Genomic DNA, 24165 nt, shown 5'->3' on the forward strand with positions numbered 1-24165 from the left:
AAATCCAGTGAAGACGGAGTGTTTTCCTGTTGTGGATTCAGATTTCACTTCTAAAATGTGGCTATCGTCTAATCTTAAGCCAGGAAAATGATCCTCGTACCTCAGCTGCAGGTACAGGTCCAGGTTTCCCATAATGCATCTCCCACAGTTCCCTTCCCACGTCTGAATGGAAGCTTTAGTATTCATTTCAGTTTTTAAAAGAATTCCTTTGACTGTTTTGTCTGATTCCAGTGAGGGAGGGATGTGTTGATCTTCAGGTATCGACCTGAGTGTCACGGTTTATCATTTTAAAAATACCATTGCTGCACTTAATAAATCAAAACTGATAACATTTTTGAGAATAAAAAGATTTTTTTGTTTATTTATTTTTTGTTGGGGGGGGGGGGGGGTTCCACTGATCATTTTCTCTATATTGAATATTATATTGATCTATAAATATCTTTATTGAAATAAAAGTAGAAAAAGTGAACTCAAATGAAAAACCTGCTGATATATTTGTGAATTTTGTTTTGTGATGGGCTTCAGAATCCAAAACCTTTATTTCTTACTGCAGCCTGAATCATTTATTCTTAATATGCACAGATTTCCACAGTAAACAAACCAGAAATAACATTTCTTACACTTTGTTTTCTCACGTCCAGGTTTTCTTTGTAATGTCTTTCCTTTCCCGGGTCATTTGTGGACCCGTTCCAGAGTCCTGCGCCACATGTTTGACACCCTGATGCAGCCATTCTCTAACCAGGGCGTCACGACTTGTGGAAACTTTCACGTTTTTGCTTGAAAATGTTTTATGTTGTGTAAAGAATCCATATCTTCCCATCGCATATTTACCTTCAGAATTATGAGAGCTTTAGATTTTCCTCATATTTATCTTTCACTGATGCCAAACAGTTTCTACACTTAAAAAAACAAAACAAAAAAAAACAAAGGGAAAAACCTCTTTTCAAAGCCGCAGAGATTAAATCGATGGAACCTTTTCCATGACTTGGTATTTTCTTTGTGTGCAAACATTGATTCAACACTTCGGATGGGAGTGAACTCCTCAAACAGAAGAATCTTTCCTTCTCACATGAATATTTACGCTGGTCTTTAATCCTGGAACGTTTGAGTTTAACGTCGTAAACAAACAGGATGGAGGAGGTGGAACAGAAACAAGCCGCTGGAGCAAAACGCTTGTAGAACATCTTTATTTAAAAGGATTTACAACAGCAACTGAAACCACTTAATTTAAATGGCACCTTCTCTCTTTTTTTTTTAAGCCTTCGGTTTTGTACATACATACACACAAAAAAAACTCTCCAAAAAAATAAAGTCATGCACTGTTTCATGGGAAAAAAGGGAATTCTGACGGTTTCGTCTGAAAAAGTGGGGCCTTAAAATCTGTTGATCAGCTTTAAATGGTTCATGAGGGAAAAAGCCCCCAAAACACCAAACACACACCTTCAAATTGAAAAAAAATGGATCAAAGAAGTCCAAAAAAAAAAAAAAAAGAAAGATAAAGTTGTAGTCTTGAGTTGCTTGCTAGACAGAAATCTGTTCTTCACGGCGCGTTTCGCTTTTAAACACTTGATTGTTTCTCATGTGCAGCACGAGAGCGACGGATCCGGCTGGAAGAGCCGAGCTCTGGAGGCGCCGTGTGGGAAAACTGCCCGGAAAATAAATAAAAAAAAAAAACAAAGACATCAGTCGACTGGATGACCTTAGTTTGCCAGCGGAGCCTCGTGACCTCTGACACAGGATTCGTTCTTCATGAGGCGACGGCGTCTCGGATTCTTCCAGAAAAGCTTTCAGAACTCAGAAGATTTATCGTCTTCTGTGATTCATCAAATTCACCAACCAAAAGAAAACAGACGAACGAACCCGGCAGTTTCAGAACGACGGACCAAAACTCAGACTTCTGGGATAAAACGCTTCTGCAGGCGGAGCCGGAGACTCTGAACCGAGCAGCCGAATGCTGGAGGAACTTTCTATAAACCTGGAAGTATAGTCAAAATGTCAACTACATCAGATTCCAGAATTGTGACAGAATATGAAATATTTTAGAAATTCAAAATACAAATTGTAGAAAACAATGAAAATTCTGAAATAAAAAGAGGACTTTATCATAAAAACTGGGGAATTCTGAGTAAAACTTTTCAAATGAAGTTAGAAATTTTAGAAATTCAAAAATACAAAATGTGGAAAAAAATTGTGCTGAAAAAGTTTCTTTTTTCAAAAACAGCAACACTTTTCGATACAGCGCCAAGAAATTTAACTAAAAAATGTAAATTTTGGTTAAAAAAAAAAAAATCTAATTTTCCACAAAAACCTTTTCAAGTTAGACATTTTTTTTTAATTCAAAATACAAATCAAGGAATAAGAAACACACTGGAAAAAACTATGAGAAAGCGGTTTACTTTCAAAAAAAGGCAGACTTTACAAAGTGAACATTTTGTTAATTGAGAATAAAATCTCAACTGGAGGCTTTAATTCAATTTAAATGTGAAAAACTCTCACTTCAGTTCACTTCCATCAGTTTAAAGAGGCTCGATCACAATTTTCAATTAACGCAAAATAAATATTTGGGATTTTTTTTCTTCATATTTAAATCATAATATGATTTCCTCAGTAACGTTAGAATTTTTTTTAGAAATTCAAGATACAAATTCTGAAAAAAAAATGAGAAAAGCTGTTAAAGTTAAAAATCTCAGCATGAATCCAAAACGATTTCACGACTCTAGAAAAAGTAGAAAACGGTGAAAGTTTCAGGGAGTTTAGTGGAAACGGGCCGAATCTGAGAGAGACGTCGAAATGCTGAGGATGAGCGAACTTCAGGGGAAACAGTCAAAAACTTTCACGCCCAGAGATGAAAAAACAATAACTTGGTTCATAAAACAGAAGAGTTTTCTTCTCGTCTTCAGTCTGAACTCAGATCTGTGTGAACAGATTCCGCTCCGTCCCTGCAGGAGCCAACAGTGATGAGGATGAGGAGGATGAAGAGTTTCAGGCGGTTCCTGCCGCTCCGGCCGGCAGCGCCGTGGACATGGCGGCGGCGGCGGCGGCGGCGACGGCGTTCAGGCCTTTCCCTCGGTGTCTCTGGCCGCCTCTCCGGCGCCCGCCGCCTCCCGACTTCAGCTGCACGGAAACATTCAGTCAGTTTGATTCTTCTGCCGTTCGAGATCTAATCTGATCTGATCTGATCGAAATCTGGTCTGATCTGGTCTGATCCGGCAGAAGGCAGGACGCTCGTTTTAGAATGAAACACAAATCACTACTGTTACTGTAAAAACCAACACATTTCTATTAAATCTAAAAACGTAAAGGCCCCGTTCACACGACGGCGTCTCCACAGAAAACCCATCATTTGTGTGTTTCTGTTTCAGGAAGGTTTCAAGTCCAGACAGCAACGTTTTAAAAACTAGTTTCAACAGAAATGGGTAAAAGTAGTTTGCTCATTGCAGCGTTCCAGATTAGATTAGAGTTAATTGCCATTTCTACAGCTTAAAAAACAGTTTTTCAACAGGTACATTGGAATTCTGGAGCGTTTCATCAGTCAGATTTGTGCGATCAAAAAGAAAAGAATATTAAATATGAGCAGAGACTAAACTGTACAAATAGAAAGTAAAAAATAATATATAAACAGCTGTCAAATATACAATATCCTAAAATATATACAAGAAAAGGCTTCTGGGAAATACTAAGAACAACAGTGTTCTGTGCGGATTGAGACCTGAGTGTGACGTGTTGATCTAAGTTCTATGTTCTACTCTGTTATGTCTAATCTATATCTAAATCTATGTTCTCAGAAAGCTGCTTTACTCCGTTCCAATGGAGATGGCAGGCTGCTGAAATACTGTGTTTGTGCCGTTTCCATGGAGACGGATTCTGTTTTCAAAACGCTGCCTTTTCAGCGAGTCGGAGCGAAAATGTTCTGTTTTCAGTGGAACACGTCGAGTAAACGGGGCCGAGATGTTAGAACGGTTCTGCTGTCATTCAGGCTGTGTTTAATTTGTGATCGTTATCTGAAAGTCTGCGGCTCGAGAAGTAAACCGGCACGAGGAGAACGCTCCGAGTCGAAGCTTCTGGTCAGTTTGACCAGTGAACTGGAAACATCCACACGACGCCATCGGAGCATCGGGGCTGAATTATCATCACTGTAATATTTTACTGTCTCTGTGAAACCCCACCACTATTCTACGGCGTCTACAGCGCACGTGGAGCGCACGTGGAGCGGAGCGTCTCTCTCTGCCTTCATTAATATCGCTGAATCGCTGAATCCAGTCAGGAACGGGAGGCTTCATGCAGGGAGGGCTGAGGAAACACGCCGTCCAGCGTTTACCTGGTTCTCCTTGTTGCTGTCATTACAGAGAGCCTCGTCCTCGGCCGCTGACTGACGCAGCATGGCGAGACAGAGAGGAAGCACAGGGAGCGGCGTGACGGAGCAGCAGGAGGAGGAGAGGGCGAGTGTGTGAGTGTGTGTGTGTGTGTGTGATGTTGGTGTGTGATGGAGAGAAAACAGCGACAGGAGAAAACATGCCAGCAGCAGTTGAAACAGAAAAAAGTGTGTCCGTGTCCGTGTGTGTGTGTGTGTGTGTGTGTGTGTGTGTACTCACGGGCAGCTGTGCGGAGGAGGGACTGGGCGGCCGAGCTGTCGACCCCGCCTCCTCCTCTTTAAACATCTTCTTGGACGCCGCCGTTTTGGACTGATGGGATTTTGAAGCCTGAGTGTTGACGGCCTGGAGGAGCTGACAAGGGAGGAAAATCCAGAAATAAAAAAGAAAAAAACCCAAACAAACAGATGACCATGCTGAACTCCTCTTGAAGAGGAAACTGTGTGGCTGGGTGTGTGGGCGTTGGTGTGTGTCTGTCTGGATGTGTAGCCACGTTTGCATGGGCCCCGTACAGTCGGCTTGTAGGGCGGAGCGGATCCTAAACGCCCCAGTGGATCTGCTTCACTCCCGACTGGATTGTATTTCGGAGCCGATTGTACGAGGTGGTCTACACCGACCGACAATCCGCTCCGCTCCTCATATAAACGCCGCCTGGCAGTAGATCAGAATAAACGGGGGGTTATTTGTTCAGCGCATGCGTTCTGTCGTACGTAGTGACGTGACGACGTACACAGAAAACGGGAAGCGGGGCAGTCAAAAACAAGCAGAACAATGACAGAAATGGTGGAAAAAAAACAAACAAACAAAAAAACACTTTTTTAATAAAAATCCCGAGAGAACAAACACTGGAGAGGCAAGATGGAAGCAAATCGCGCAACAGCGAGTCGTTCAAAGAGCTCCGTAACAGACGACAAGCGACCGCCCTGACGGTGTTATGGATTAACTGGTTCCCATGTTAACGAGTGACGGCGGAATTCTGAGTAAACACATGCTGCTAACAGCAGATGTTAAATTAAGACCCACAAAAGACTCTAAACTTATAAATTTACTGTAACTGTAGAAAACCGACGTTTACTAGAACAACAACAACTTTCAGTCGGTTTTCAACATCTGTTGGTCACAAGTTAACACAGACACCAATTCATTCGAAACATCCGTCGGCAGGCAGAGCAGAGCCCCGGTGCTTTACACCTCGGCGGGGCGGGACTCCGGCCGGGGTAGCGCTCGCTCTTATTTGAGCAGATATCCAGCAGATGAAAACACTCGGCTCGGCGGTGACGACGTTGTGCACATGTCAGAGGTGCTGTATAATCGGCTTCACCCAGGACCCTGGAGAACGAGGATTCATCGTGGATCGCTTTGTGCACCGTCCATGTATATACATGTGTTTAGCACGATTGTTTTTAATCGGACTGAAAAAAACACCCATGTAAAATGAGCCTGTGTGTGTGTGTGTGTGTGTGTGTGTGTGTGTGTGTGTGTGTGTGTGTGTGTGTGTGTGTCTCACCTTAGTGACGGTTCCCACGGCTTTGGTGCGGCCCTCCCTGAACACCAGCTTCTGCTCGCAGTGCAGGTACTCGGGGGTCTTGATGAAGCGGAAGTGGACCGAGGCCTTGTCTCCGGTCCGCAGACAGTCCCTGTTCATGGTGAGGATGGTGGCCGTCTGCCGGATGCTGCCGCAGTGGACTGCAGAGGAGACACGGCGGTCAGTTTTCGTTTCACGGCTCCGGGCGGAGCTGAGAGCGCGGAGCGGCGCGGCGCGGCGCTGACCCATGGCCTGGTAACGCGGGGATATCGTGGTCGGATGGTGCAGCACTAGAATCTCCGCCTCGAACTCCCAGGTGGCCTGCGGCATCAGCTTCGGAGAGACCATCACCATCCCCTTCCTGATGGACGAGCGCTTGATCTGAGGAGGACGGAGCGGATTAGTGGAGAGTGGCGAGCGCCGCCCGCTGCCACGACGGGGATTAGCATCAGAAAACGGTTAGCTGAACTCAAACTACGGGGGAGAGCTTGAGGATGAGCAGAAACGTTTCCACCGGGTCAAAGAAATGAGCCTACGGACCTTTTTGAGGGCGAAGGAGGCCGTCTGGCCGCCGCGGACCTCCCGCACCGGCATCCTCTTGCGGTGGATGGATTTGACGGCGATGGGGATGAAGGCGCCGAGCGGGTCGGGGCCCAACAGCAGCGTGTCGTTCAGCCGGATCAGGCCTCGTAACGTGGTGCCTGAAACCACGGTGCCCACGCCCTGGAGGGGGGGCAGGGGGTTACAAACGCCACTCCGTCTGATCGGAAACACACTGAACCGTCTGGGTTTATCTCCTCAGAGTTTATTAGCTTAATCTAAAGTATTAATCGAACACAAACTATTTGATAAATGCTGGCTGGATGTTTGAGGAGGCTGAACAGCATCAGATCTCAGGCTGGTTTCATTCACCGTTCAGACTGAAGCTTCTCCAGCTGCCTGCTGGTTGCTTTCTTTATTTTTTGTGGCGAATTGAGCTTCTGGGTATGTGATTGGTTAAAAGAAGAAGAAAGACGGCCTCCCTGGACGTGCTGCTCGTCATTGCAGTGCCTTGCTCACCGGTACGGAGTAGGTGTCGTCGATCTGGAACTCGGCCGGCTCGTCGTTGTTGAAGTTGGTCCTGGATGAGAGGAGGTTCAGGAACATCTTCAGCAGGTCCATGTTCTCTCCGGTCACGTTGGAGATCTGGAAGATGGGACACATTCTGCGGAGGAAGAGAGCAGGAGGCGTTAAAACCAACAAGAAGCGGCGGAGGAACCTTCAACTTCAATCCTTAAACCGAGATTCTGAAGCTGCAGGGAAGCCGGGATGAGACCAGCTTTGCAATGAAATTAAGCAAGCAAGTTGCGCTTTTCCCGTTTCCATGGAGACAGTGTCCGAGCATTTTCAATAGGTTACGTATGCCACCCGTTTACACAGAGATGGAGTCTTTTCAAAAAGCAGACTTCATAAAGTGTCACAGGTGCAATTTGTTTAATATTATTATTATGATTAGAGCAGTTCTAGCTGTTTTTGTTGGGGGGAATTCCAGATATTATGGCTGTTTTAGCTGTTTTCAAGCCCAGATTAGACCTTTTAAAAAAAATAAATAAGTATGAAAAATCAAACGGAGCTAAAGCAACATGATGGTGATGTTTTCTGAAAGTGTCCTGGAGCCCCGGGAGGTCCTGGCGGCATCCTGCGCTCTCACCTCTCCGAGCTGAAGTTGGAGGCTGTGACGATGACGTCGTCCTTGTTCTGCACCAACACGGGGATTTTCCTGCAGCCCGGCGACTTTAATAACCTCTGCAATAACTTCAGCGTCTCTGCGGATAAACAGATAAAACACATGAGACTCGGGTTTCCTCAGTGTGCGGCGGCGGTGGCAGCTGTACACACACTCCTTTCCTGGTTTTGAAGCATATTTCATCTGACTCTGGGAGGACGCTTACTGTTTTCTTAATTATCCCCACTTGACTTATTTGGCTTTATGTAAACTCTCCTCGTTCCCCTTTATTTCCTGCGTTTGGTGATATAGCGCCTTATCTTCCCACAGAGGCTTTTTTTCCTTTTTAACACACACTTTCACATCATTAAAGCGAGTGGTGTGTAGAAGACGAGTGTGTCTCCGTAAAGACTCCAGATCGGCAGCTAATTAATGCGATTATTTCTGGGAGAGAAGACGCTGGTTTGCTTCTCGCCGAGCATATGGGAGCGTCTCTCCGCTGCCTCCTGAAGCTCCGCAGATGGCGGCGTCCAACACTGACAGATCCCTGAGCTAACGGAGCGCCGGAAGCGTCTCTACCTTGCAGGATGTTGGCGGGACACATGTCTATCTTGGTAACCACCACGAAGACGGGGACGTTGAGGGCCAGAGCCAGACCCAGGTGCTCCTTGGTCATGCCGACGATGCCGGCGTTGCTGCCCACCTGAGAGAAGAGAGCGAGGGGTTGACGAGCGAGGCCGTTCCTGGACGCCGTTTCTCTCTCTTTCTCACCATGAGCATGCAGAAGTCGGGCAGGTGTCCGGTCATGCCGAACACGGTGGTCTTCAGGTACTTCTCGTGGCCGGCCAGGTCGATGAAGGTGATGACCTTGGAGGACTTCTCGCAGATTTTGGTCCAGTCCAGACCGCCGCCGTGGCTGTCAGGCTTATTGACCACCTGACCGGGAGACACGTGGACAGGCAGATCAGAAAACGCTGAGATAAAAATCAATAACGCATCCTCTAAAACTCATTTTAGTTCTGGGGCCACAAACGGCTCAATTTCATCTGGAGTGGCCTGGACTGCTAAAACCAAAATAACCTTTAAATATAAACTTTAAAGTCTTTCTTAGTTGTGGCGGTGAGCGTACGTGATGAAAATGCATATTTTCATAAAACCAAAAGAATAATACTGAAAATTTTAATGAAACTTTCTGCTGCAAAATCCAGTGAAACGTCCCAAAAATCTCCTACAGCTGTGGAATTCTGCATGTTTTCACAAACTCCCCGACAGCAACCAGGCAGCATCAGAAACATCTCAGTGCTGTGTTGTGTCCACAATGAAGAAATCTGTTTCTAAAACAAATTTTCTTTTAAATTTGTAACATTTTCTTGGTTCGGTGCCCGGTTTTGGCCCATGGCCCTCATGTTGGACCAACTTTAACACTGGACATCCCTGGCACATTATTAAGCTTGATTGAATTGCTAAAGTCAATGATTTCTTTGCTTTAGGTAATCTGAAGTCTGTAAAATTAAATCTGGGGTTCCCCAAGGCTCCATCCTGGGCCCACCTGTATTTACTATCACTGTTACTGATGTCTAACACCTCTGTGCAAAAGCAGTGATTTCCAACCAGAAGGGCCCCTCCGGCACACCTCTGGGCTGCACGGCCCCCACCTGGCCCTCCTGGTCAAAGCCCAGGATGTCGTTGCCCACACTGCTGGTCCTGCCGCTCTCCATCTCGTGTTTGTGTCTGAAGAGCTTCTGGCGAGCGAAGCCTCTGCCGTTGTCCAGCTCGCCGTGGGTCAGCACTCCCAGCAGGGTGCTCTTCCCAGCGTCCACGTTCCCCACCACCGCCACTCTGGACACCAGACACAAGGAAATGAAGACTTCCTCTTCAGACAGAATGTACCTGATTCTCTCCATATGTAACACATTCCCCAGCTCCCTGAGCCGCATTCTGAAGTTTAGAAGGAGAATGATGAAGTCTCTCAGTCGTACTTTGAATCGTATCAAATTATGTGTTTTCACTTGAAATGTTATCATGTAAATTGCGTCTGTTTAAAGGTTGTATAAAATTAACATTATTACCGTAAGAAGACGATTTCAGCCACTGAAATGTAACTAGTTACTTTTGTTCTCTTCCAACTATAAAAACAGTGAAACTCTGAAGCATCTTGAAATTATCTCTTCTAATAACAAGAGCATAAAGTAGCTCAAAATGTTCACAATATAAGCAAAGTTGATGCAGAATGCATTGTAACAACACAACCTGGAAATCGATTTTATTCGATTTTCAGTCACAGAAGCTGAATACGATTCTAGGAGACGCCGCAAATCGCTTCACTCTTCATCTCAGGGGACGAAACAGACTTAATTTATTCAGAAGTTATATTGTTTCTGTCGTTGCCTGACCGTCGTCCTGTTCTTCTTACCTGACCTCCAGGAAGTCCTGCTCTCCCACGCGCCGCCTGATGAGGTAGTCCTGAATCTTGCCGGCCGTTTCCGTCCGCTCTCTCAGGAAGATGAGGTCGGCCTCCACCTGCTCGCACAGCGACCGCACTGTGGCCACCGACGCCTCCATGTCCTTCTCGTCCAGGCCGTAGTCTCCTCCGTCTGCGCCCAGAGACGACGGGAAATAGGACATTACACATTCACACACACACACGCACAAACACACACACGCACCTTAACTAGTGACAAATGACACGCTTTCACACATGCACTCTGACCCTGACACATACCGCACGAGTCAGACATGCTGCAGGCCAGAAAGCGCTCAGAGGGGGAAAACTCTGTGTGTGTGTGTGTGTGTGTGTGTGTGTGTGTGTGTGTGTGTGTGTGTGTGTGTGTGTGTATAAACTACAAGGACAAACAAATGGGATTAGCAGCCTGGAGTGGCGGCTCTGCGGCGTTTCCACTCTGGACAGGAAACAACATAAGTGTGTGTTTCTGGTTAGAAAAGCTTCAGTAACTGTTTCCTTTGGGCCAAACGTAATAAATCTGAAAATAAACAGTGGCTTTGTGCAACATCAGAGAAGTCTGCTCCCTTGCTGTTGTGTCAATGAACGAGTATCTGGTGACATCTGCAGGTTCTCTTCGCCACCTGCATCACATGACTGGAACTATTTGCTGAGTTAAAAACCCAAATAAAGTGTTTACTGGCAGAGTTTGGAGATTATTTCCATGTTGCTTCCTGCAGCTCAAACAGAAGCTGTAGTGAAATGTGAGCAGGTTTCACCGCTGCTGAGGATCAAATAACAGCTGAGAGCTTGAAGAGGTTTTTCCAGGACCTCTGCACTTGCTGTGGGATTGTCTGAGGTCACCAACATGAAGGCTGAAGTGCCACCTCTTCTAAAAATGTCTTTCTTTTCTGGATATTTGTTGACAGCTCCAGGCTTATGAAAAACTCTCCTGCCAGAGAGGATATTTATCAATTACCAAACTAGTTTTAAACTCTTGTGAAGGACTTTCTGCCCTTTAGATGATGTTATAAGGTAACGTCTTATCTTAAATGCTGTCAAAATGTTACACAACACACGAGGGATACGCTGATATCAATACCAATGAGCGACATCAGGTTACCTCTGCTGGTCCAAACGCCTCTGCTGATTGAGCGGTTGGTGTTGTTCAAACTATCGATATTCTGACAGAGCATGATTTACAGTCTGTATTTCGAAAATCATTTTCATTAATTTTAAAGAATCTCCAAACCTGTCTCCTTCTGGCTGCTGGCTCAGACCTCAACATTGACAAACACCCCTTCTGAATTCTGGACAGGGGAGGAGGAGTAGAACCTATGTGGCTTCTCACAAGTGGGCAGAAAGTGAATATGCACTTACAGCACTTTGCAGATCTGTTGCCACCGACCTGGTTCAGCCTAGTTTATGATGCTAATTAGTGGTGGCTATTGATGTAGTTTCAGCACACTGTGTTATCGTTCTCTCTTGGATTTTTAAATGCTGTACATTTGTGTATTTATGTGCATTCTTTATGTTCAACACTGCACTACAGCACACATTGACCCATGTGAACACCAATAAAACTGAACTGAAGGAGGGAGCATCAGGGAAAAGGAGGATTTCTGGTGGTGATGATGGCGCACTGTAATGCTTTACTTCACTTCTATAAAGCAGGATCAGCTTGGATTTACAGTCACCCACACAACGGTCACAGCTGCCATTCAAGAAGAGAGCAACTTGGAGGGTCTGCATCCACATATTTATGTATACAGTGCTGTGTCGCAGTTGTTGTTTTTACTGTACTTGCAATGTATGATAGTTGACTTTTTGTTTTGTTTTGCTTCTTGTTGGAGTGTTTGAAAAACCAATTTAAAAAATTATTGAAAAAAGCAGATGTTTTGAATGATAATAAGTCTATTGACTGTTGATTTCTGACTGTATTGAAAGTGTGTTTTTTTGGCGTCAGTGCCACAAACCCTCTGTAGTGCTCTCATAAGACTTTTCAGCAGTTATTCACTCTTACCTGAGCCCATCCCAACCACGTAGATGGTCTCTCCACAGCCTTCATCTATCCGTTCCCTCAGATTTCGGAGTAAAGAGTCGTACTGTTCCCCTGTTGGGCTGACGAGGACAAGCTGATTGGACAGAGAGAAACAGAAACAAACAGAGAAAGGTCAGACCTGTAGGTACTACCACACGAAACTGACTAAGCATTTGAGGTGTGGACCTGACTTCCAATATGAGGGATTATGCATTAACTTTGCATGGCAAGTTTATTTCTGTCTCTATTCAAATACAAGGAAAGTCGCAATACTTCAAAGGGATATACATTCAAACTAAGCAATTAAGAAAGGCACAATAAATACAGTCTTTAATATAAAGATAACAAAATAAGTAAACTGTATTGTTTGATGGAGAGTCTGAGAAAGTATCATGTTTTTAAGGACTGATATAAAAGTAGTGAGTGTGTCACATAATCTGAGATCGAGCCAAGACCAAGTCCAGAGCATCCCAACACCAAGATTTCAAGGACCCAAATCAAATTAAGACCAAAACTGTGAAAATATGGTCTCCAGTACAACAATACTGCTAAAAGCTGGTTCGCCTGTTTTGCTTCTGTAGCTTTATAGACAGCATGGTGGAGTGGATCCTTTGACACACAATTAGCCAGAGCAGAGATTAAAGCTCGGAATACTAACATAATCTTGAAGAAAGTAAAGAATGCTGAGCAGTAAAGGATGTGGACCTTTGCGAAGCGACAGAACGATGATATAAACAAACTCCACGTCGCGTCCTGCCAGCTGGATCCATCATACGTGTCACTGTTTTGCACAGTCAGCAACAGAAGAAAAAGAAAATGGAATGTGCGCAATTTTGGTGCACCTATAAGTGGGAGCAGGATTCCTAAAAATCTTGAAATTCACTTTTCTTTAAAAAAGCGAGGCCCACCTTGCTGCTTAAATCTAACCGATCCGCGGACTCTCCGTTCGTGTCCTCGCCGTCCTCGAAGCACTCATCCCCGGACGGATCCTCTCCAGACCCCCGCTCCGGTGCAAACATGGAAGCGGGCACCACCACGGGCTCCGGTAACGAGCCCGGGGATAACGCTGGAGGCTCTGTCGTCGTTACCGACGCCATATCTAGAAGAACAAATACAAAATATAGAAAATAAAACGAAATTAAATCGACTAGCTAACAATAATACATTAGCAGGGACGCAAAGATAGCCACTGGTAACTAAATATCAAAGATATAAGAGACTACAACATCTCCGTGCCCATTATATATTTATTACATGTTTAAAACTCTACATATAACCCGTTATAAGAAAATTATATCATTAAATATTTATGAAATGGGGGCATACCGGGAGTTGCTAGGTAGCTATAAGCTAACTTAGTTCTACTTCTTCGTGTGTTTTGCTTCAACTGGTGTTGTCACAGCATGAAGGTGCTTCTCAGCCCCCTGGTGGACTCCAGTGGAACTGCACCTTGAAACAGGAGCGGATTATCTACTATCCAGGAGATGATTTTTTTTCAACGTTTTCTTTTTCATCTCTGATATTAAATTAATTCCAGAAATGTCAAAATCATGGTTCGTATAAAATATTCGAGAATAGATGGATGATGGGTGAAGCAGAAATCATATAAATCTAAAGAGCTATTAATGATCTTAAAGGGAAATATTGGGAGAGTCCTCAAGTGTAACATACGATTCAAAAAGATCTTTAAATCATCTGAAATATATAAGTCCAGTGTTAACATACACATTCCCAAATAGTAAATGTCAGTCCTCTGATTTAATCAAAGCAGAGGAAGACGCCAACATAGTACTTATATTTGTTGCTCACATACAAAGATGCAGTGATGTAATTTGCATAAGATGAGCAAAATCAATGACTGTTTCTTGGAGGATTGAATGAGTCCTTGAATAAGTCAGCTGTTCTACCCACCTTTTGCAAAACTGCCTGTAGCTATTTGTGACCTTTGTCCTCTCAGCCATTTTATTATTTAACTGTACAGTATTTAATCATCTCCTCACATGCATGCATATATGTGCATGTTTGTGTATGTGTGTAGGCTATACGTATGTCCTGGAAGCCTGGCATGTATCGCTTTACAGCCTGCTTCAGAATACCCATGTTTTTAACTGACTGATGCTCCTCAGCTGCACATTAGAGATCAAGTTGCTGTGAAATCAGTTTAAACAGGGGTGTCAAACATAAGGCTCATGGGCAAAAACTGGCCTGCAAGAGTCTCCAGTCCAGCCAAATCACTAAGCAAATGGTCATAAATTACAAAGAATAAAAAATACCCATTTCTTAAGAGTAGTGGACACAACAAAAAAACTAAGAAACAACTTGAGATATCAGTGATGCTTCTATCAAAGGTAGCAAACTCTCATTATCTAAAGTCATGCTGTAAGGGTGGGTTTGTAAAAACTTGCATAATGCACCAGTGAAGTGGAGGAGGAGTGTTTTTGGACATTTCACCGTATTTTACACCAGAGGTTCATTAAAATTGGTTTTCTGTTGAGATTATAGTTTTTTTTTTTTCTATTAACTGTAAGATTTTGTGAAAATATAAACATTTTCATCCCATATGGTCTGAGCCACAGCAAAGAAAAAAATGTACAGTTTAAATTTAAAGGTTTTTATGACTCTATTTTAGCAGTCTGGTCCACTCAAGACAAAATTGAGCTGTCTGAGGTCCCTGAACTGAGACGTGTTGCACGCCTGAAGCAGGTCTTTTTCTCGAACATCCTTCCTGTCACAGATCAACACCCACGCCCCATTCCTATTGGCTGCTCCGTGAAGCCACCTGCTCTGCTGTTATACATAAACCACTGACCTGCCTGCAAAGGTCCGTCACTCCAGCCGCGACCCACCCGAAGGCAGCCAAGATGGTGAGTTGATTCTGTCAGGAGCTTCCTCTGTTCGGGGCGTTCTCCCTTCCCAGGTCATCTCAGGGTCGTCTTTGACTTATTCCTAAAGAATTCATACGATCCGATCAAACTTCAGGAGGAATTCAGAAGGTGGAGTTTCATTTAGTTAAGCAGAAAAAAAAAAAAAAAAGGTTTTTGTTATATATGCCAAAGGTGTTCAATCTGTAGCTCTGGAGCCCTCACTAAATTATTAACACTTCAGACTTCAGCTTATATATATTATTTTTTTTTTTTTCAAATGCTTTGAAAAAGACATGATAAAAAACTAGTGGGGGGGGGGGTCTAAATTGACTAAGAGATAAAATGGTGAAAATGTCCTCCTGTAAATACTGTTTTCTGTGATATTTGATCATAATTTTTATGTTTATCCGGTCTGATGTGATATTGAACTTTCTGTTTATTCTATGTGGAACAACGCTTAGAGGAACTTACCTTTGGGGTTCATGAATTATTTCTATGCAAAATATCAAAACACAGAAAAAGAGAGATGATTGAACTTCAGCCTCATTTTAAAAGTTAAACATGTAATGTGGTTTCAGGTAAATTTGATTTGGTTGAAAATCACAAAAATGTCTCTCTTGGTCATAAAGGCTGATGGTGTATTCAGTATATCTACCTCTAACGTTCGATTTCATCTCATCAATGTTCTGCAAACAGGTGTGTTGAACAAAGCATGGGAAAGTCACAAAGCGCCGAAAGCGTCTTGTTTAATGAGTAACACTTCCGAATTACAGGTTAATTTGTAACGGAGTAAAACGTCCCGGCTGCCTTTGTTCTGGCTCCACATGTCCGATGAGGTCTGGAGGTCAGGAGGAACACAAGCAGCGGATTTTGTCAGACTTCGGTTATCAATGATAAACCAGTGCTAATGGTGGAGCGGTGACGATCTGAGGACTAGAACCGGGAAGCACATTTCCTGCAGCAGGTTCAGGAGCCTGGCAGAAACCAACCGAGTCTCGTGATGGTTATGGCTTGGCCAAAGCGCATGTTTCTGCATTTGTTTAAAAGATAAGTAAGCGGTTCAGATACAGAGTCTGGACACACACACACATTGTGTGTGCCTGGTTCTTTATGGTTTTACAGCTCCCCACACGAGAAGCACAAGCCAACCGATACACACAATGACTTCCTGCTGGACGTTTACAATCCGGGGACTCTGCTCGCCCTGGTTGATCATCAACAGTCCCGATAAGAGCTGAACTGTTCATCACTTCTCCTTTAGGAGAACATATCTGACCATAAATCGACCCTGCAGCCATTTACGACTAAAATCTGCCGACGTTGGTCATTTTTAATGTGAAGACCAACGCAGTCAGTTTAACTTGAACGGCGAATCGACCATCTTCCAAATGCGACTGTTTGATGGAGAGATGTGGTGTCCTTTCATGTTCCCGTTTACAGAAAGTCAAGAGCATGACATTCAAGGAGGGGCAAGAGTTCAAGGTCCGCATCAAGCCGGACGAGGACTGCAACTCGTGAGTTCTCTGAACGAACAGATTACAGAAACAAAGCCCCCCTTCCTGCAACGTCGCCTTCACGGCTCGCCTCTTCCGTTTCAGCTTCGCCATCAACATCGGTCATGATCCTGAAAACATCGCGCTGCACTTCAACCCCCGCTTCGACTCCGGAGGAGACACCAACACCATCGTGTGCAACTCTCTGTCCGGGGGAAACTGGGGCGAGGAGGGCCGGGAGAGCTCCTTCCCCTTCGCACGGGGGGAGGAATGCAAGGTGCGCTGCCGGCGCTCTGGTGTCGCTTCCTGTCTGCGCAGCGGGCTTGATGAAGGGTTCCAATCGAGGCTGTAACGCCAGGCTCAGGTTTAAAGGCAATGAAAGGCAGCGGCTGCTGAGAAGACAGGCCGTCCTCAATTTGATGTCTCAAGAGCGGGGGTGTCAAACATAAGGCCCAAGGACCAAAAGCAGCCAGCAAGGGGCTCCAGTCGAGCTCCAAACTACCAAGAAAATGTTGAATGTTTTAAAAACTAAATGTCTTCAGGGTAGCAGGCATATCCCAATGTTGAGACTCAAGCTAGCTATAGCTAGCTTACTGCTAGCAGGCTAGTGATAGCCTCAAATCTGTGCTCTCAGAGCGAGTTTGGAAAAATGTGCATGCAAAATACAGCCAGTATAGAAGTTTTATGAACATCTCACTGAAGTTTGCACCAGAAGGTATAATTCAATTGGCATTATGTTGAGATTGTCTTCATTTTCAGTTGGAACTGTAAAACATTTAGCAAAACATTGATTTTCCCGAAACTTGTCCTCGACGTCACAACAGAAAAACACTTTAAAGTTTAATTTAAAAGGTAATTATGTCCCCATTTTCCCAGTGTGGCCTGCGTGTGGCCTCGGGACTGAAATGAATTTGACGTTCCTGCTCCAAACGGTCCGTTCTGCTGCTTCGGTCTCTGGTTCTGCAGATTTTGACATGTCTGTGTCTCCGTCTTTGTCCCAGTTCTACATAAACTTCAACATGGAGCAGTTTTACATCAAACTTCCCGACGGCACCATGATGAACTTCCCCAACCGGCTGGGAGAAGTCAAGTACCAGTACTTCGACGTCTCCGGCGGGGCCAGGATCGTCGGCATCAAGATCAAGTAGAGGGTGACCTGCTGCCGACGCCTGACCTTTGGCACCACTCCTCTTTCTCCTAGTCTGTTTTCACATTACTGAGAGCTTGAATTCAGATCCACTGGATCCCACCATCTGAGGCGGATCTGCCGGTGCTGTACTGGCAGGAAGTCGACTGAAGGTGGAGCCGCAGCGCTGGCTCTGCTCTGCATCCCATCAGTCAGTGGGTTTGTTAATAAAAGCGGAAGGAAAACTGAAAATGTTGTTTTCTGTCTCTTCATCACAACACAAATTCCCCTATAAAGGACATTTACATGTGATAATAAAGACACTTCTATTGGACTAATGACATAAAAGTGGAGTGAATCTGAAGTTGTACATGTTGGTAAAATGTCTAAAAATTGTCAAAAAAGCATCTTAAGCAGGGATTCAAAAGCTCCTGGACTGAAAGAGACACCTTGATCCCCGAAGAACTGAATGATCAGCAATTCCGGAATGGAAGGTCAATGAGCTTCAAAATGAATCATCAATATCTTAAAACCAGTTTATTTAACCTTTATTTCACCAAGCAAGTCACGAAGATTAATTAGTTCATATTTACAATGACAATTATACAAAAGAGGGTAAAAGAGAATGTTAAGTTCAGATTAGAACAGATTCCAGATTATGCTAGCAGGCTATAGTATAAAGACACATTTTACAAATCAAACATCAGAAATCCAGCAGCCTGTATCAGTCAGAATATTAAACCTGTTTACACCACACGGATTCAAGTGAAAACGTTTTGCATTTTCACAAAACTTTCACGTTAACACGAGAACATTTGGGAAATAAGGTCCGTTTCCTCGAAACGACAGAAACCAAAAACAATGTAGTGAACATGCCAGGCCACGAGGTGGTGCTGTTTGTTTTTTGATTGAAACCACACACACACACACACACACACACACACACACACACACACACACACACACACACACACACACACATGCCCAGACAATACAGTACACACAGATACACTATAAGCATTACTAATACCCCTCTCCCACTGGCCAAAAAACCCGTTTAAACCCGCTAAGTCATGGCAGTGGGAAAAGGTTTGACCCGGGATTTCGACCCGGGTCGTTGGCCCTGCAATCGACCCGGTAAATTGCCGGGTGAGTTTGTAGCGGCTTTTAGTGGGAGGGACACATCCGGGAACTTACATGATGACGTCGACGCAGCGCGGCTATGTTAGCGCGCTAGTTGTTGTTTCTGGACACAGCGTGAGATTTCCTTCAACATGACCCAGCAGTGGCAAGAAAGCGAGACCAGAGAGCTTCCCCTGATCCGCGGGGAAGAGGAGATTCGTCTACAGGTAACAGGGACTGTTTTCTGCTGCATTGTTTACTTTCGTTTTGCTCCGTCGCGCTGATGATGTCATCAACGTGGGACACCATCAGTGCGGGAAAACGCAGCGAGGTGAGACCCGGGTCTGCAAGCAGTGGGAAAGGCGTCTAAAAAGGCGATAGTTAGCGGGTCGCAGACACGGGTCGACCCGCTAGTTGCAGTGGGAAAGGGGGATAACAGGGAGACAGTCACAGTGGTCCAGAGACACAGTAACAGACTGAAGATGTATTTTTTTTTTTTAAATGAGCTTGAACTGGTGAATTTCATCGCTGGTTGGTGATCATGCCTCGTTTACAGAGGAAGTGTGCAGAATGAAAAGAGACTGCAGCTTGTGGAGAGCTGTCACCGGCTGACATGAGTCTGAGCCTGGTACCAGATATTTATATTCACAAACCTGCTCTCAGAGTCGTTCCATTAAGGGTAGTGAATCATTCCGAAATGCAGGCCGCCGGTGGCGAGAAGCTAAAATTGGGGTGATGTGACATTGCCTGCTGTACGGAGAGAGAAGCCCAAGCACATTGTGAGTGGATCATGTGATCTGCATGCTTGATTTGTTGAGCTGCGGAGGTTTCAGGGCCAACACAGCGCTGGCTCAGCCACTGAGCTCAGGCGTCACAAGCTTGTCTCTCAAATTGCTCCCGTCGTCCTGGTGGGCCCAACCAAGACCAGAGACCAGGCGTAGTACTGCATGAAGCCCACAGGAACCCGAGGACAAACCCACACAGACAGGACCCATATTTCAGTCCAGCAGGACTTCCTGCATGCTGGCTGGGAAGAAGCATCTGAATCATTCTGTTCTGTAGCTGGGCAGAATGATCTGCTCATCAGAAGCAAATCATGTGTGGGGTTATCAATTCAGCTTTCAGTTCAGCTTATCAGGTTATCAGGATCGTACAGATTTAGTTCTTTACTAAAAGTCAATGTACCAGTTTGTTGAGGCTGTTGGCTTCACCAGTCCGAATGCTGCCTGGTCTGCCAACATTACAACCTAGATGAGTGTACTGGCCACCATCGGCTGGACGTACGACTTACACAAAGTTAGAAAAATGAGGCAAATTCTCAAAAGTTGACTAATTCCTACTTCATTTGGGTTTCTTTGTTTATTTTGAAGGCTTTGTAATTTCAGATTGCACTGTTTTGAAGACAATGCTGCAATTATAGAGTGACCATAACTGAAAGTGTATTAAATCACCTAAAAAAAGATGCACTAAAAACCAGAATCTGTATGAAAACATTTCTTGAAGTACGTTTGACGTCATTCTTGATGTTAACTCTGTCCAAACAGTACAAACACGATTTATCCCATTGCTCATGTCAAGGATATGGGGGACTGAAGATGGTGATGCACAGAGAGGGACTCTATAAAGGAGAGGTGAGATGTGGAGCAGTCTTTCACGGACAATTTGCAGGAGCACTCAAAAGATCTGTGTCCGGAGGCTGAGGAATGTGGCACGATGCTACCACATTCTGTGGAGGGAGAGAGAGAAAACACGCTTTTTCCTAAGGATCTGTTGCACAGAACTTCAACATTTCCCTCTGGAGCTGCATGCATCTCTTGTTCCCCTCTGCATTCTGGATTAGCTCCCTGTATTTTTCACCATATTACACGCAGGAATCTTACAAAATGACTAATTTGGCACTTTGAAGTGAAGAAAAATTCCAAAATAAGTCCAAGACATTGAGTCCTCAGCCTCAATACTGGGTCAGGTAACTGAAAGAATCCTGCTGGAATAGCTGCCAACGAAACTTTCAAAAGATTGCTAAAACAAGCAAAATAAGGTAAAATTGTAATGTAAGCTGTATTCCCTTTGTTTTGGAAGTCAGATAAAATACGTTGCGCCAGACAAAGTTTATTTGTTGTGAAAATGAAAAGAAAAATACATTTTTGTTATTTTTTCACATCAGTAACAATCTGTACTAACTATGTCAACAAAATGAGTCAGTCGGTCTTTCACTCCAGCGAGAACGCCACTCAGAGAAGCTGCAGTCACACTTTAATGTCCACACGCCTGCTGAGTTTCTGCTCTCAACAGATCTTACAGTCTCTTGTAAAACAGGAAAAACGCTACTGCAGACAAAGTTACAGATTCATGCAAAACATTAGAAAAAGAAATCTCTAGATCAGAACTGGCTTACGTAACATGAACACAGTATATAATTGTTAAATAGAAATTTGAATTTTAAGGTCAGAAAATATGAGTTCAGAGATGATGCTGAAATTCAACTCAAACATTTTGGTGGTGCAAAGTGTAAGAAGAGTGAAATTTAACCAAACTGAGATGTTGTTCACACAGTGTTTTCAAGTGAAACAGAAAGCTTTTTCTGTGTTTTGCTGTTGCGTTTACATGACAACAGTGCTCAGAGCAGCGGGAAACACTGCTTTTTGAAAACAGCTCCAATCATCAAGCATTTTCAAATGGAGAAAAGAAAAACTTTGATGTCGATCTGACTCTGTCTCCATGGAAACGGACAGTAATCCTCCATATGATGTCCATGCACTCAGCATGTCAACATTAACAATGGCAGCATGCTGACTACATCATTTTCAGCCTTTTGTAGTTTCCAAACACACATGGCTTTCAAAACATTAAGGTTGCAAAAGGTAGAACTTTTCTGAAATGAAAACGTAAAAGAATATGTGTGTCAACGGAGCCTTGTCCTCCTGATGTGGACCAGATTATAGTCTCAATGGAGGTAGAAATTCATCGACATTTTGAAAATTGTTAACACAAATCAACATTTAATAGCAATGCATTCATATTTATACTTCACGTAAAAACAGAAACACATAAAGAAAATCACAAACAGCTGAAAGTCTTATGACTTCATATGATGGAACAAAATTAATATAGCTTCAAACTAATATTTGCAATTATAAAATTGTGACTTTATTTACCTCCATGCCTTATATGAGACTCTTATCTCCCTCTTTTTAGAAACAAAGAAAAACTTAACTAGATTTCCAAGAGCACCCCACTTATAGCTTAAAAAATTCTCATAATGTCCTTTACTAAACACAGTGACACATGAAATGCTTGAACACAAGTTGAATCTTTTGGAAACATTATATTTATGTACTCGTTTCATGCATCTAGCTGTGAACTGGGAAAGATTCTTTTCTTGAAATACAAAATTACACAGTTGAGAGCATTCACATAACGACGGCCAAGAAACAGCCAACAAGTCAATCCAGAGAACATGTGCAGAAAATGTCTTAGCTTGAAGAGTTAAAATTCAAAGATCAAAACCAGTGAATGCCTTGGTACTTGTATGTCCCTTAAAGTTCTTGGAGAGGCGTGGTTACGACTGACCCAGGATCGACTCTGCTCGATCCTCCTGACTGACCTTTCTGGGCTAAGTAATCCTTGTAGTTTCGAGTCAGAAGAGTGTAGAGGAAGGGATTGATGCAGCTGTTCCCGTACGTCAGACACGTGACGAAGAAATTGACGTAGTTATGAGCAGCTGGAGACAAAGCTCTGAGGGACTCCGGAGAGAAAAGTTTGGCTAGCTGCCATCCCCAAAACGGTAAAAAACAAGCCCAATAAGCAACGACGATGCTAAAGATCATCGTCACCACTTTTTGTTTCAGTCCTCTCCTCCGGGCCGAGCGACTGCTTCCTCCTAAGCTAGCCTGTGCTGCCCAGTAGCGCCTTGCTAGCCCTGCATACAGTCCAACGATGACCAGTCCAGGGACTAAAACGCTTGTGAAAAACAAGACGGTAATGTAAGCCTTGAAGGCCTCGGGGGTCCAGGTCGGGAAGCAGATTCTTTTCACCAAACCAGCCACGGTGGGTTTGCCCTCTCTGAGGCGGATCATCACCATCATGGGGAGCGTCAGAACGAAGGCTAAGCCCCAAATAATCCCCGCGGCCAGCCGTCGACTGCGGGACGAGGACCTGTGCGCGCTGAACGGCCTGGCGACGGCGCGATAACGTTCCAGGCTCATGGCGACCAGAATGAAGACGCTGGCGTGCATGGTGAGGAGGTCAAGGCTCAGCAGGATGCGGCAGCCGGCCTCCCCGAACAGCCAGTCGTGAGCGAAGTAGGTGCAGACGACGAAGGGGATGGTGGACAGGTAGAGCAGGTCGGCCAGAGCCAAGTTAACGATATAGACGTACATAGAGCCAGTCCGGCGCAAGGCTGCAGAGCGCGTGATGACCAGCGTGTAGGTGTTGCCCGCCACACCCATGGCGCACATGATCATCAGCGTGGCGCCCAGCAGCGAGGTCACCCACAGGCCTCCGCTGCCTCCAGCATTACTGGCACTTTCTTGCGACCCTCCATCTTCGGGCACTGGGCTCAGGCCTAGTCCCAGCTGGGGCACGGTTGTGGCATTAGGGGTGCAGTTCATTGCAGGTTCACAGATGTGAGATCAGAGATTATGCTCCAGTTTTCAGAGAGCAAATTTAAAGGGAGGTCTTCGATGGGTGGCTCCAGAAAAACTTCAATTCTGGATCCACACTGAAGGATATGAGGTGAAGAACAGGTTGAAGATGGCAGCAGAACATGGCAAAAGTCGTCAAATTAAGATTTGTCAGCAATTCCAAATGCATAGCAAACATTGTCCAGTTAGCAGATTTGGATTATTAAAGGTGAATCAAAAAAGTAAGTTTAAGTGCAGGGAACATCAACAGATGCATTAATGCATTCAGATGAAAGTTGTCCTCTGACATGTCTTCAAGCATTACTCCCCAAATACGAGAGCTTCATTGATGTGGCCCCGTGCTTCTCAAACAGACCCTCCAGCAGAGGTTTGAGCCACGAGGGCAAAAAATGTCTCACTTACAGGGAGAGACATGGACTTCTGTGCTGGACGCAGGGCTGGAGCACATCTGACATGGCTCATTTCGAAGCAGCAGGGATTCACACACCTGTCAACGGGACAAACTGTTGTTGGAACTGATAAAGTCCAGCAGTGTCAAAATGTGTCTATAAAGATTTTACTTGCCCCAAAGTAAGCAGTCTCCACAGAACAAGATGGAATAAAACCAGCTCTTCCTTGGATTTCTTTTAAATCTTTCACTTCTTATCTTGATTCGTCGAAGTGGGATTTACTCAGCAGAGGTCAGGCAGCAGGTCACCGTTCATTATGTTGCTGTTCCTCAAGTGGGCACTGAAAAGATGAAGGTACAGATCCTTTGATTTATCCAAATCATCCATGATATTTCCAGTGAAGCTGGTTCTACACCTCGATGGATTCCCTCAGTGGCCGATGGACTC

The 24165-nt window shown here is 44.5% G+C and overlaps 3 protein-coding genes across 3 annotated transcripts; 1 reads left to right on the forward strand and 2 right to left on the reverse strand.

The window, feature by feature from the left end:
• Positions 1-1173: 1173 nt before the first annotated feature.
• Positions 1174-13457, reverse strand: LOC115390820 (GTP-binding protein 1-like). Its single transcript, XM_030094829.1, has 14 exons — positions 13408-13457; positions 12990-13180; positions 12064-12175; positions 10014-10194; positions 9256-9439; positions 8372-8536; positions 8180-8303; positions 7586-7700; positions 6955-7099; positions 6436-6618; positions 6141-6276; positions 5878-6056; positions 4593-4724; positions 1174-3114 (listed from the first exon to the last, which is right to left on the reverse strand). Exons 2-14 carry the CDS (start codon positions 13176-13178, stop codon positions 2983-2985), a joined length of 1977 nt encoding a protein of 658 aa, XP_029950689.1. The 5' UTR covers positions 13179-13180; positions 13408-13457; the 3' UTR covers positions 1174-2982.
• Positions 13458-14912: 1455 nt separating this feature from the next.
• lgals2b (lectin, galactoside-binding, soluble, 2b) lies at positions 14913-17724 on the forward strand. Its single transcript, XM_030094418.1, has 4 exons — positions 14913-14945; positions 16386-16459; positions 16544-16715; positions 17440-17724. The coding sequence occupies exons 1-4, from the start codon at positions 14943-14945 to the stop codon at positions 17584-17586; spliced, it is 396 nt and encodes a 131-aa protein (XP_029950278.1). The 5' UTR covers positions 14913-14942; the 3' UTR covers positions 17587-17724.
• Positions 17725-22222: 4498 nt separating this feature from the next.
• uts2r4 (urotensin-2 receptor 4) lies at positions 22223-23296 on the reverse strand. The gene has a single exon (XM_030094758.1). The coding sequence runs from the start codon at positions 23294-23296 to the stop codon at positions 22223-22225; it is 1074 nt and encodes a 357-aa protein (XP_029950618.1).
• Between the last annotated feature and the right edge of the window lie 869 nt (positions 23297-24165).

This window comes from Salarias fasciatus, chromosome 6 (assembly GCF_902148845.1).
Source record: "Salarias fasciatus chromosome 6, fSalaFa1.1, whole genome shotgun sequence".
NCBI classification, from domain to species: Eukaryota; Metazoa; Chordata; class Actinopteri; order Blenniiformes; family Blenniidae; genus Salarias; species Salarias fasciatus.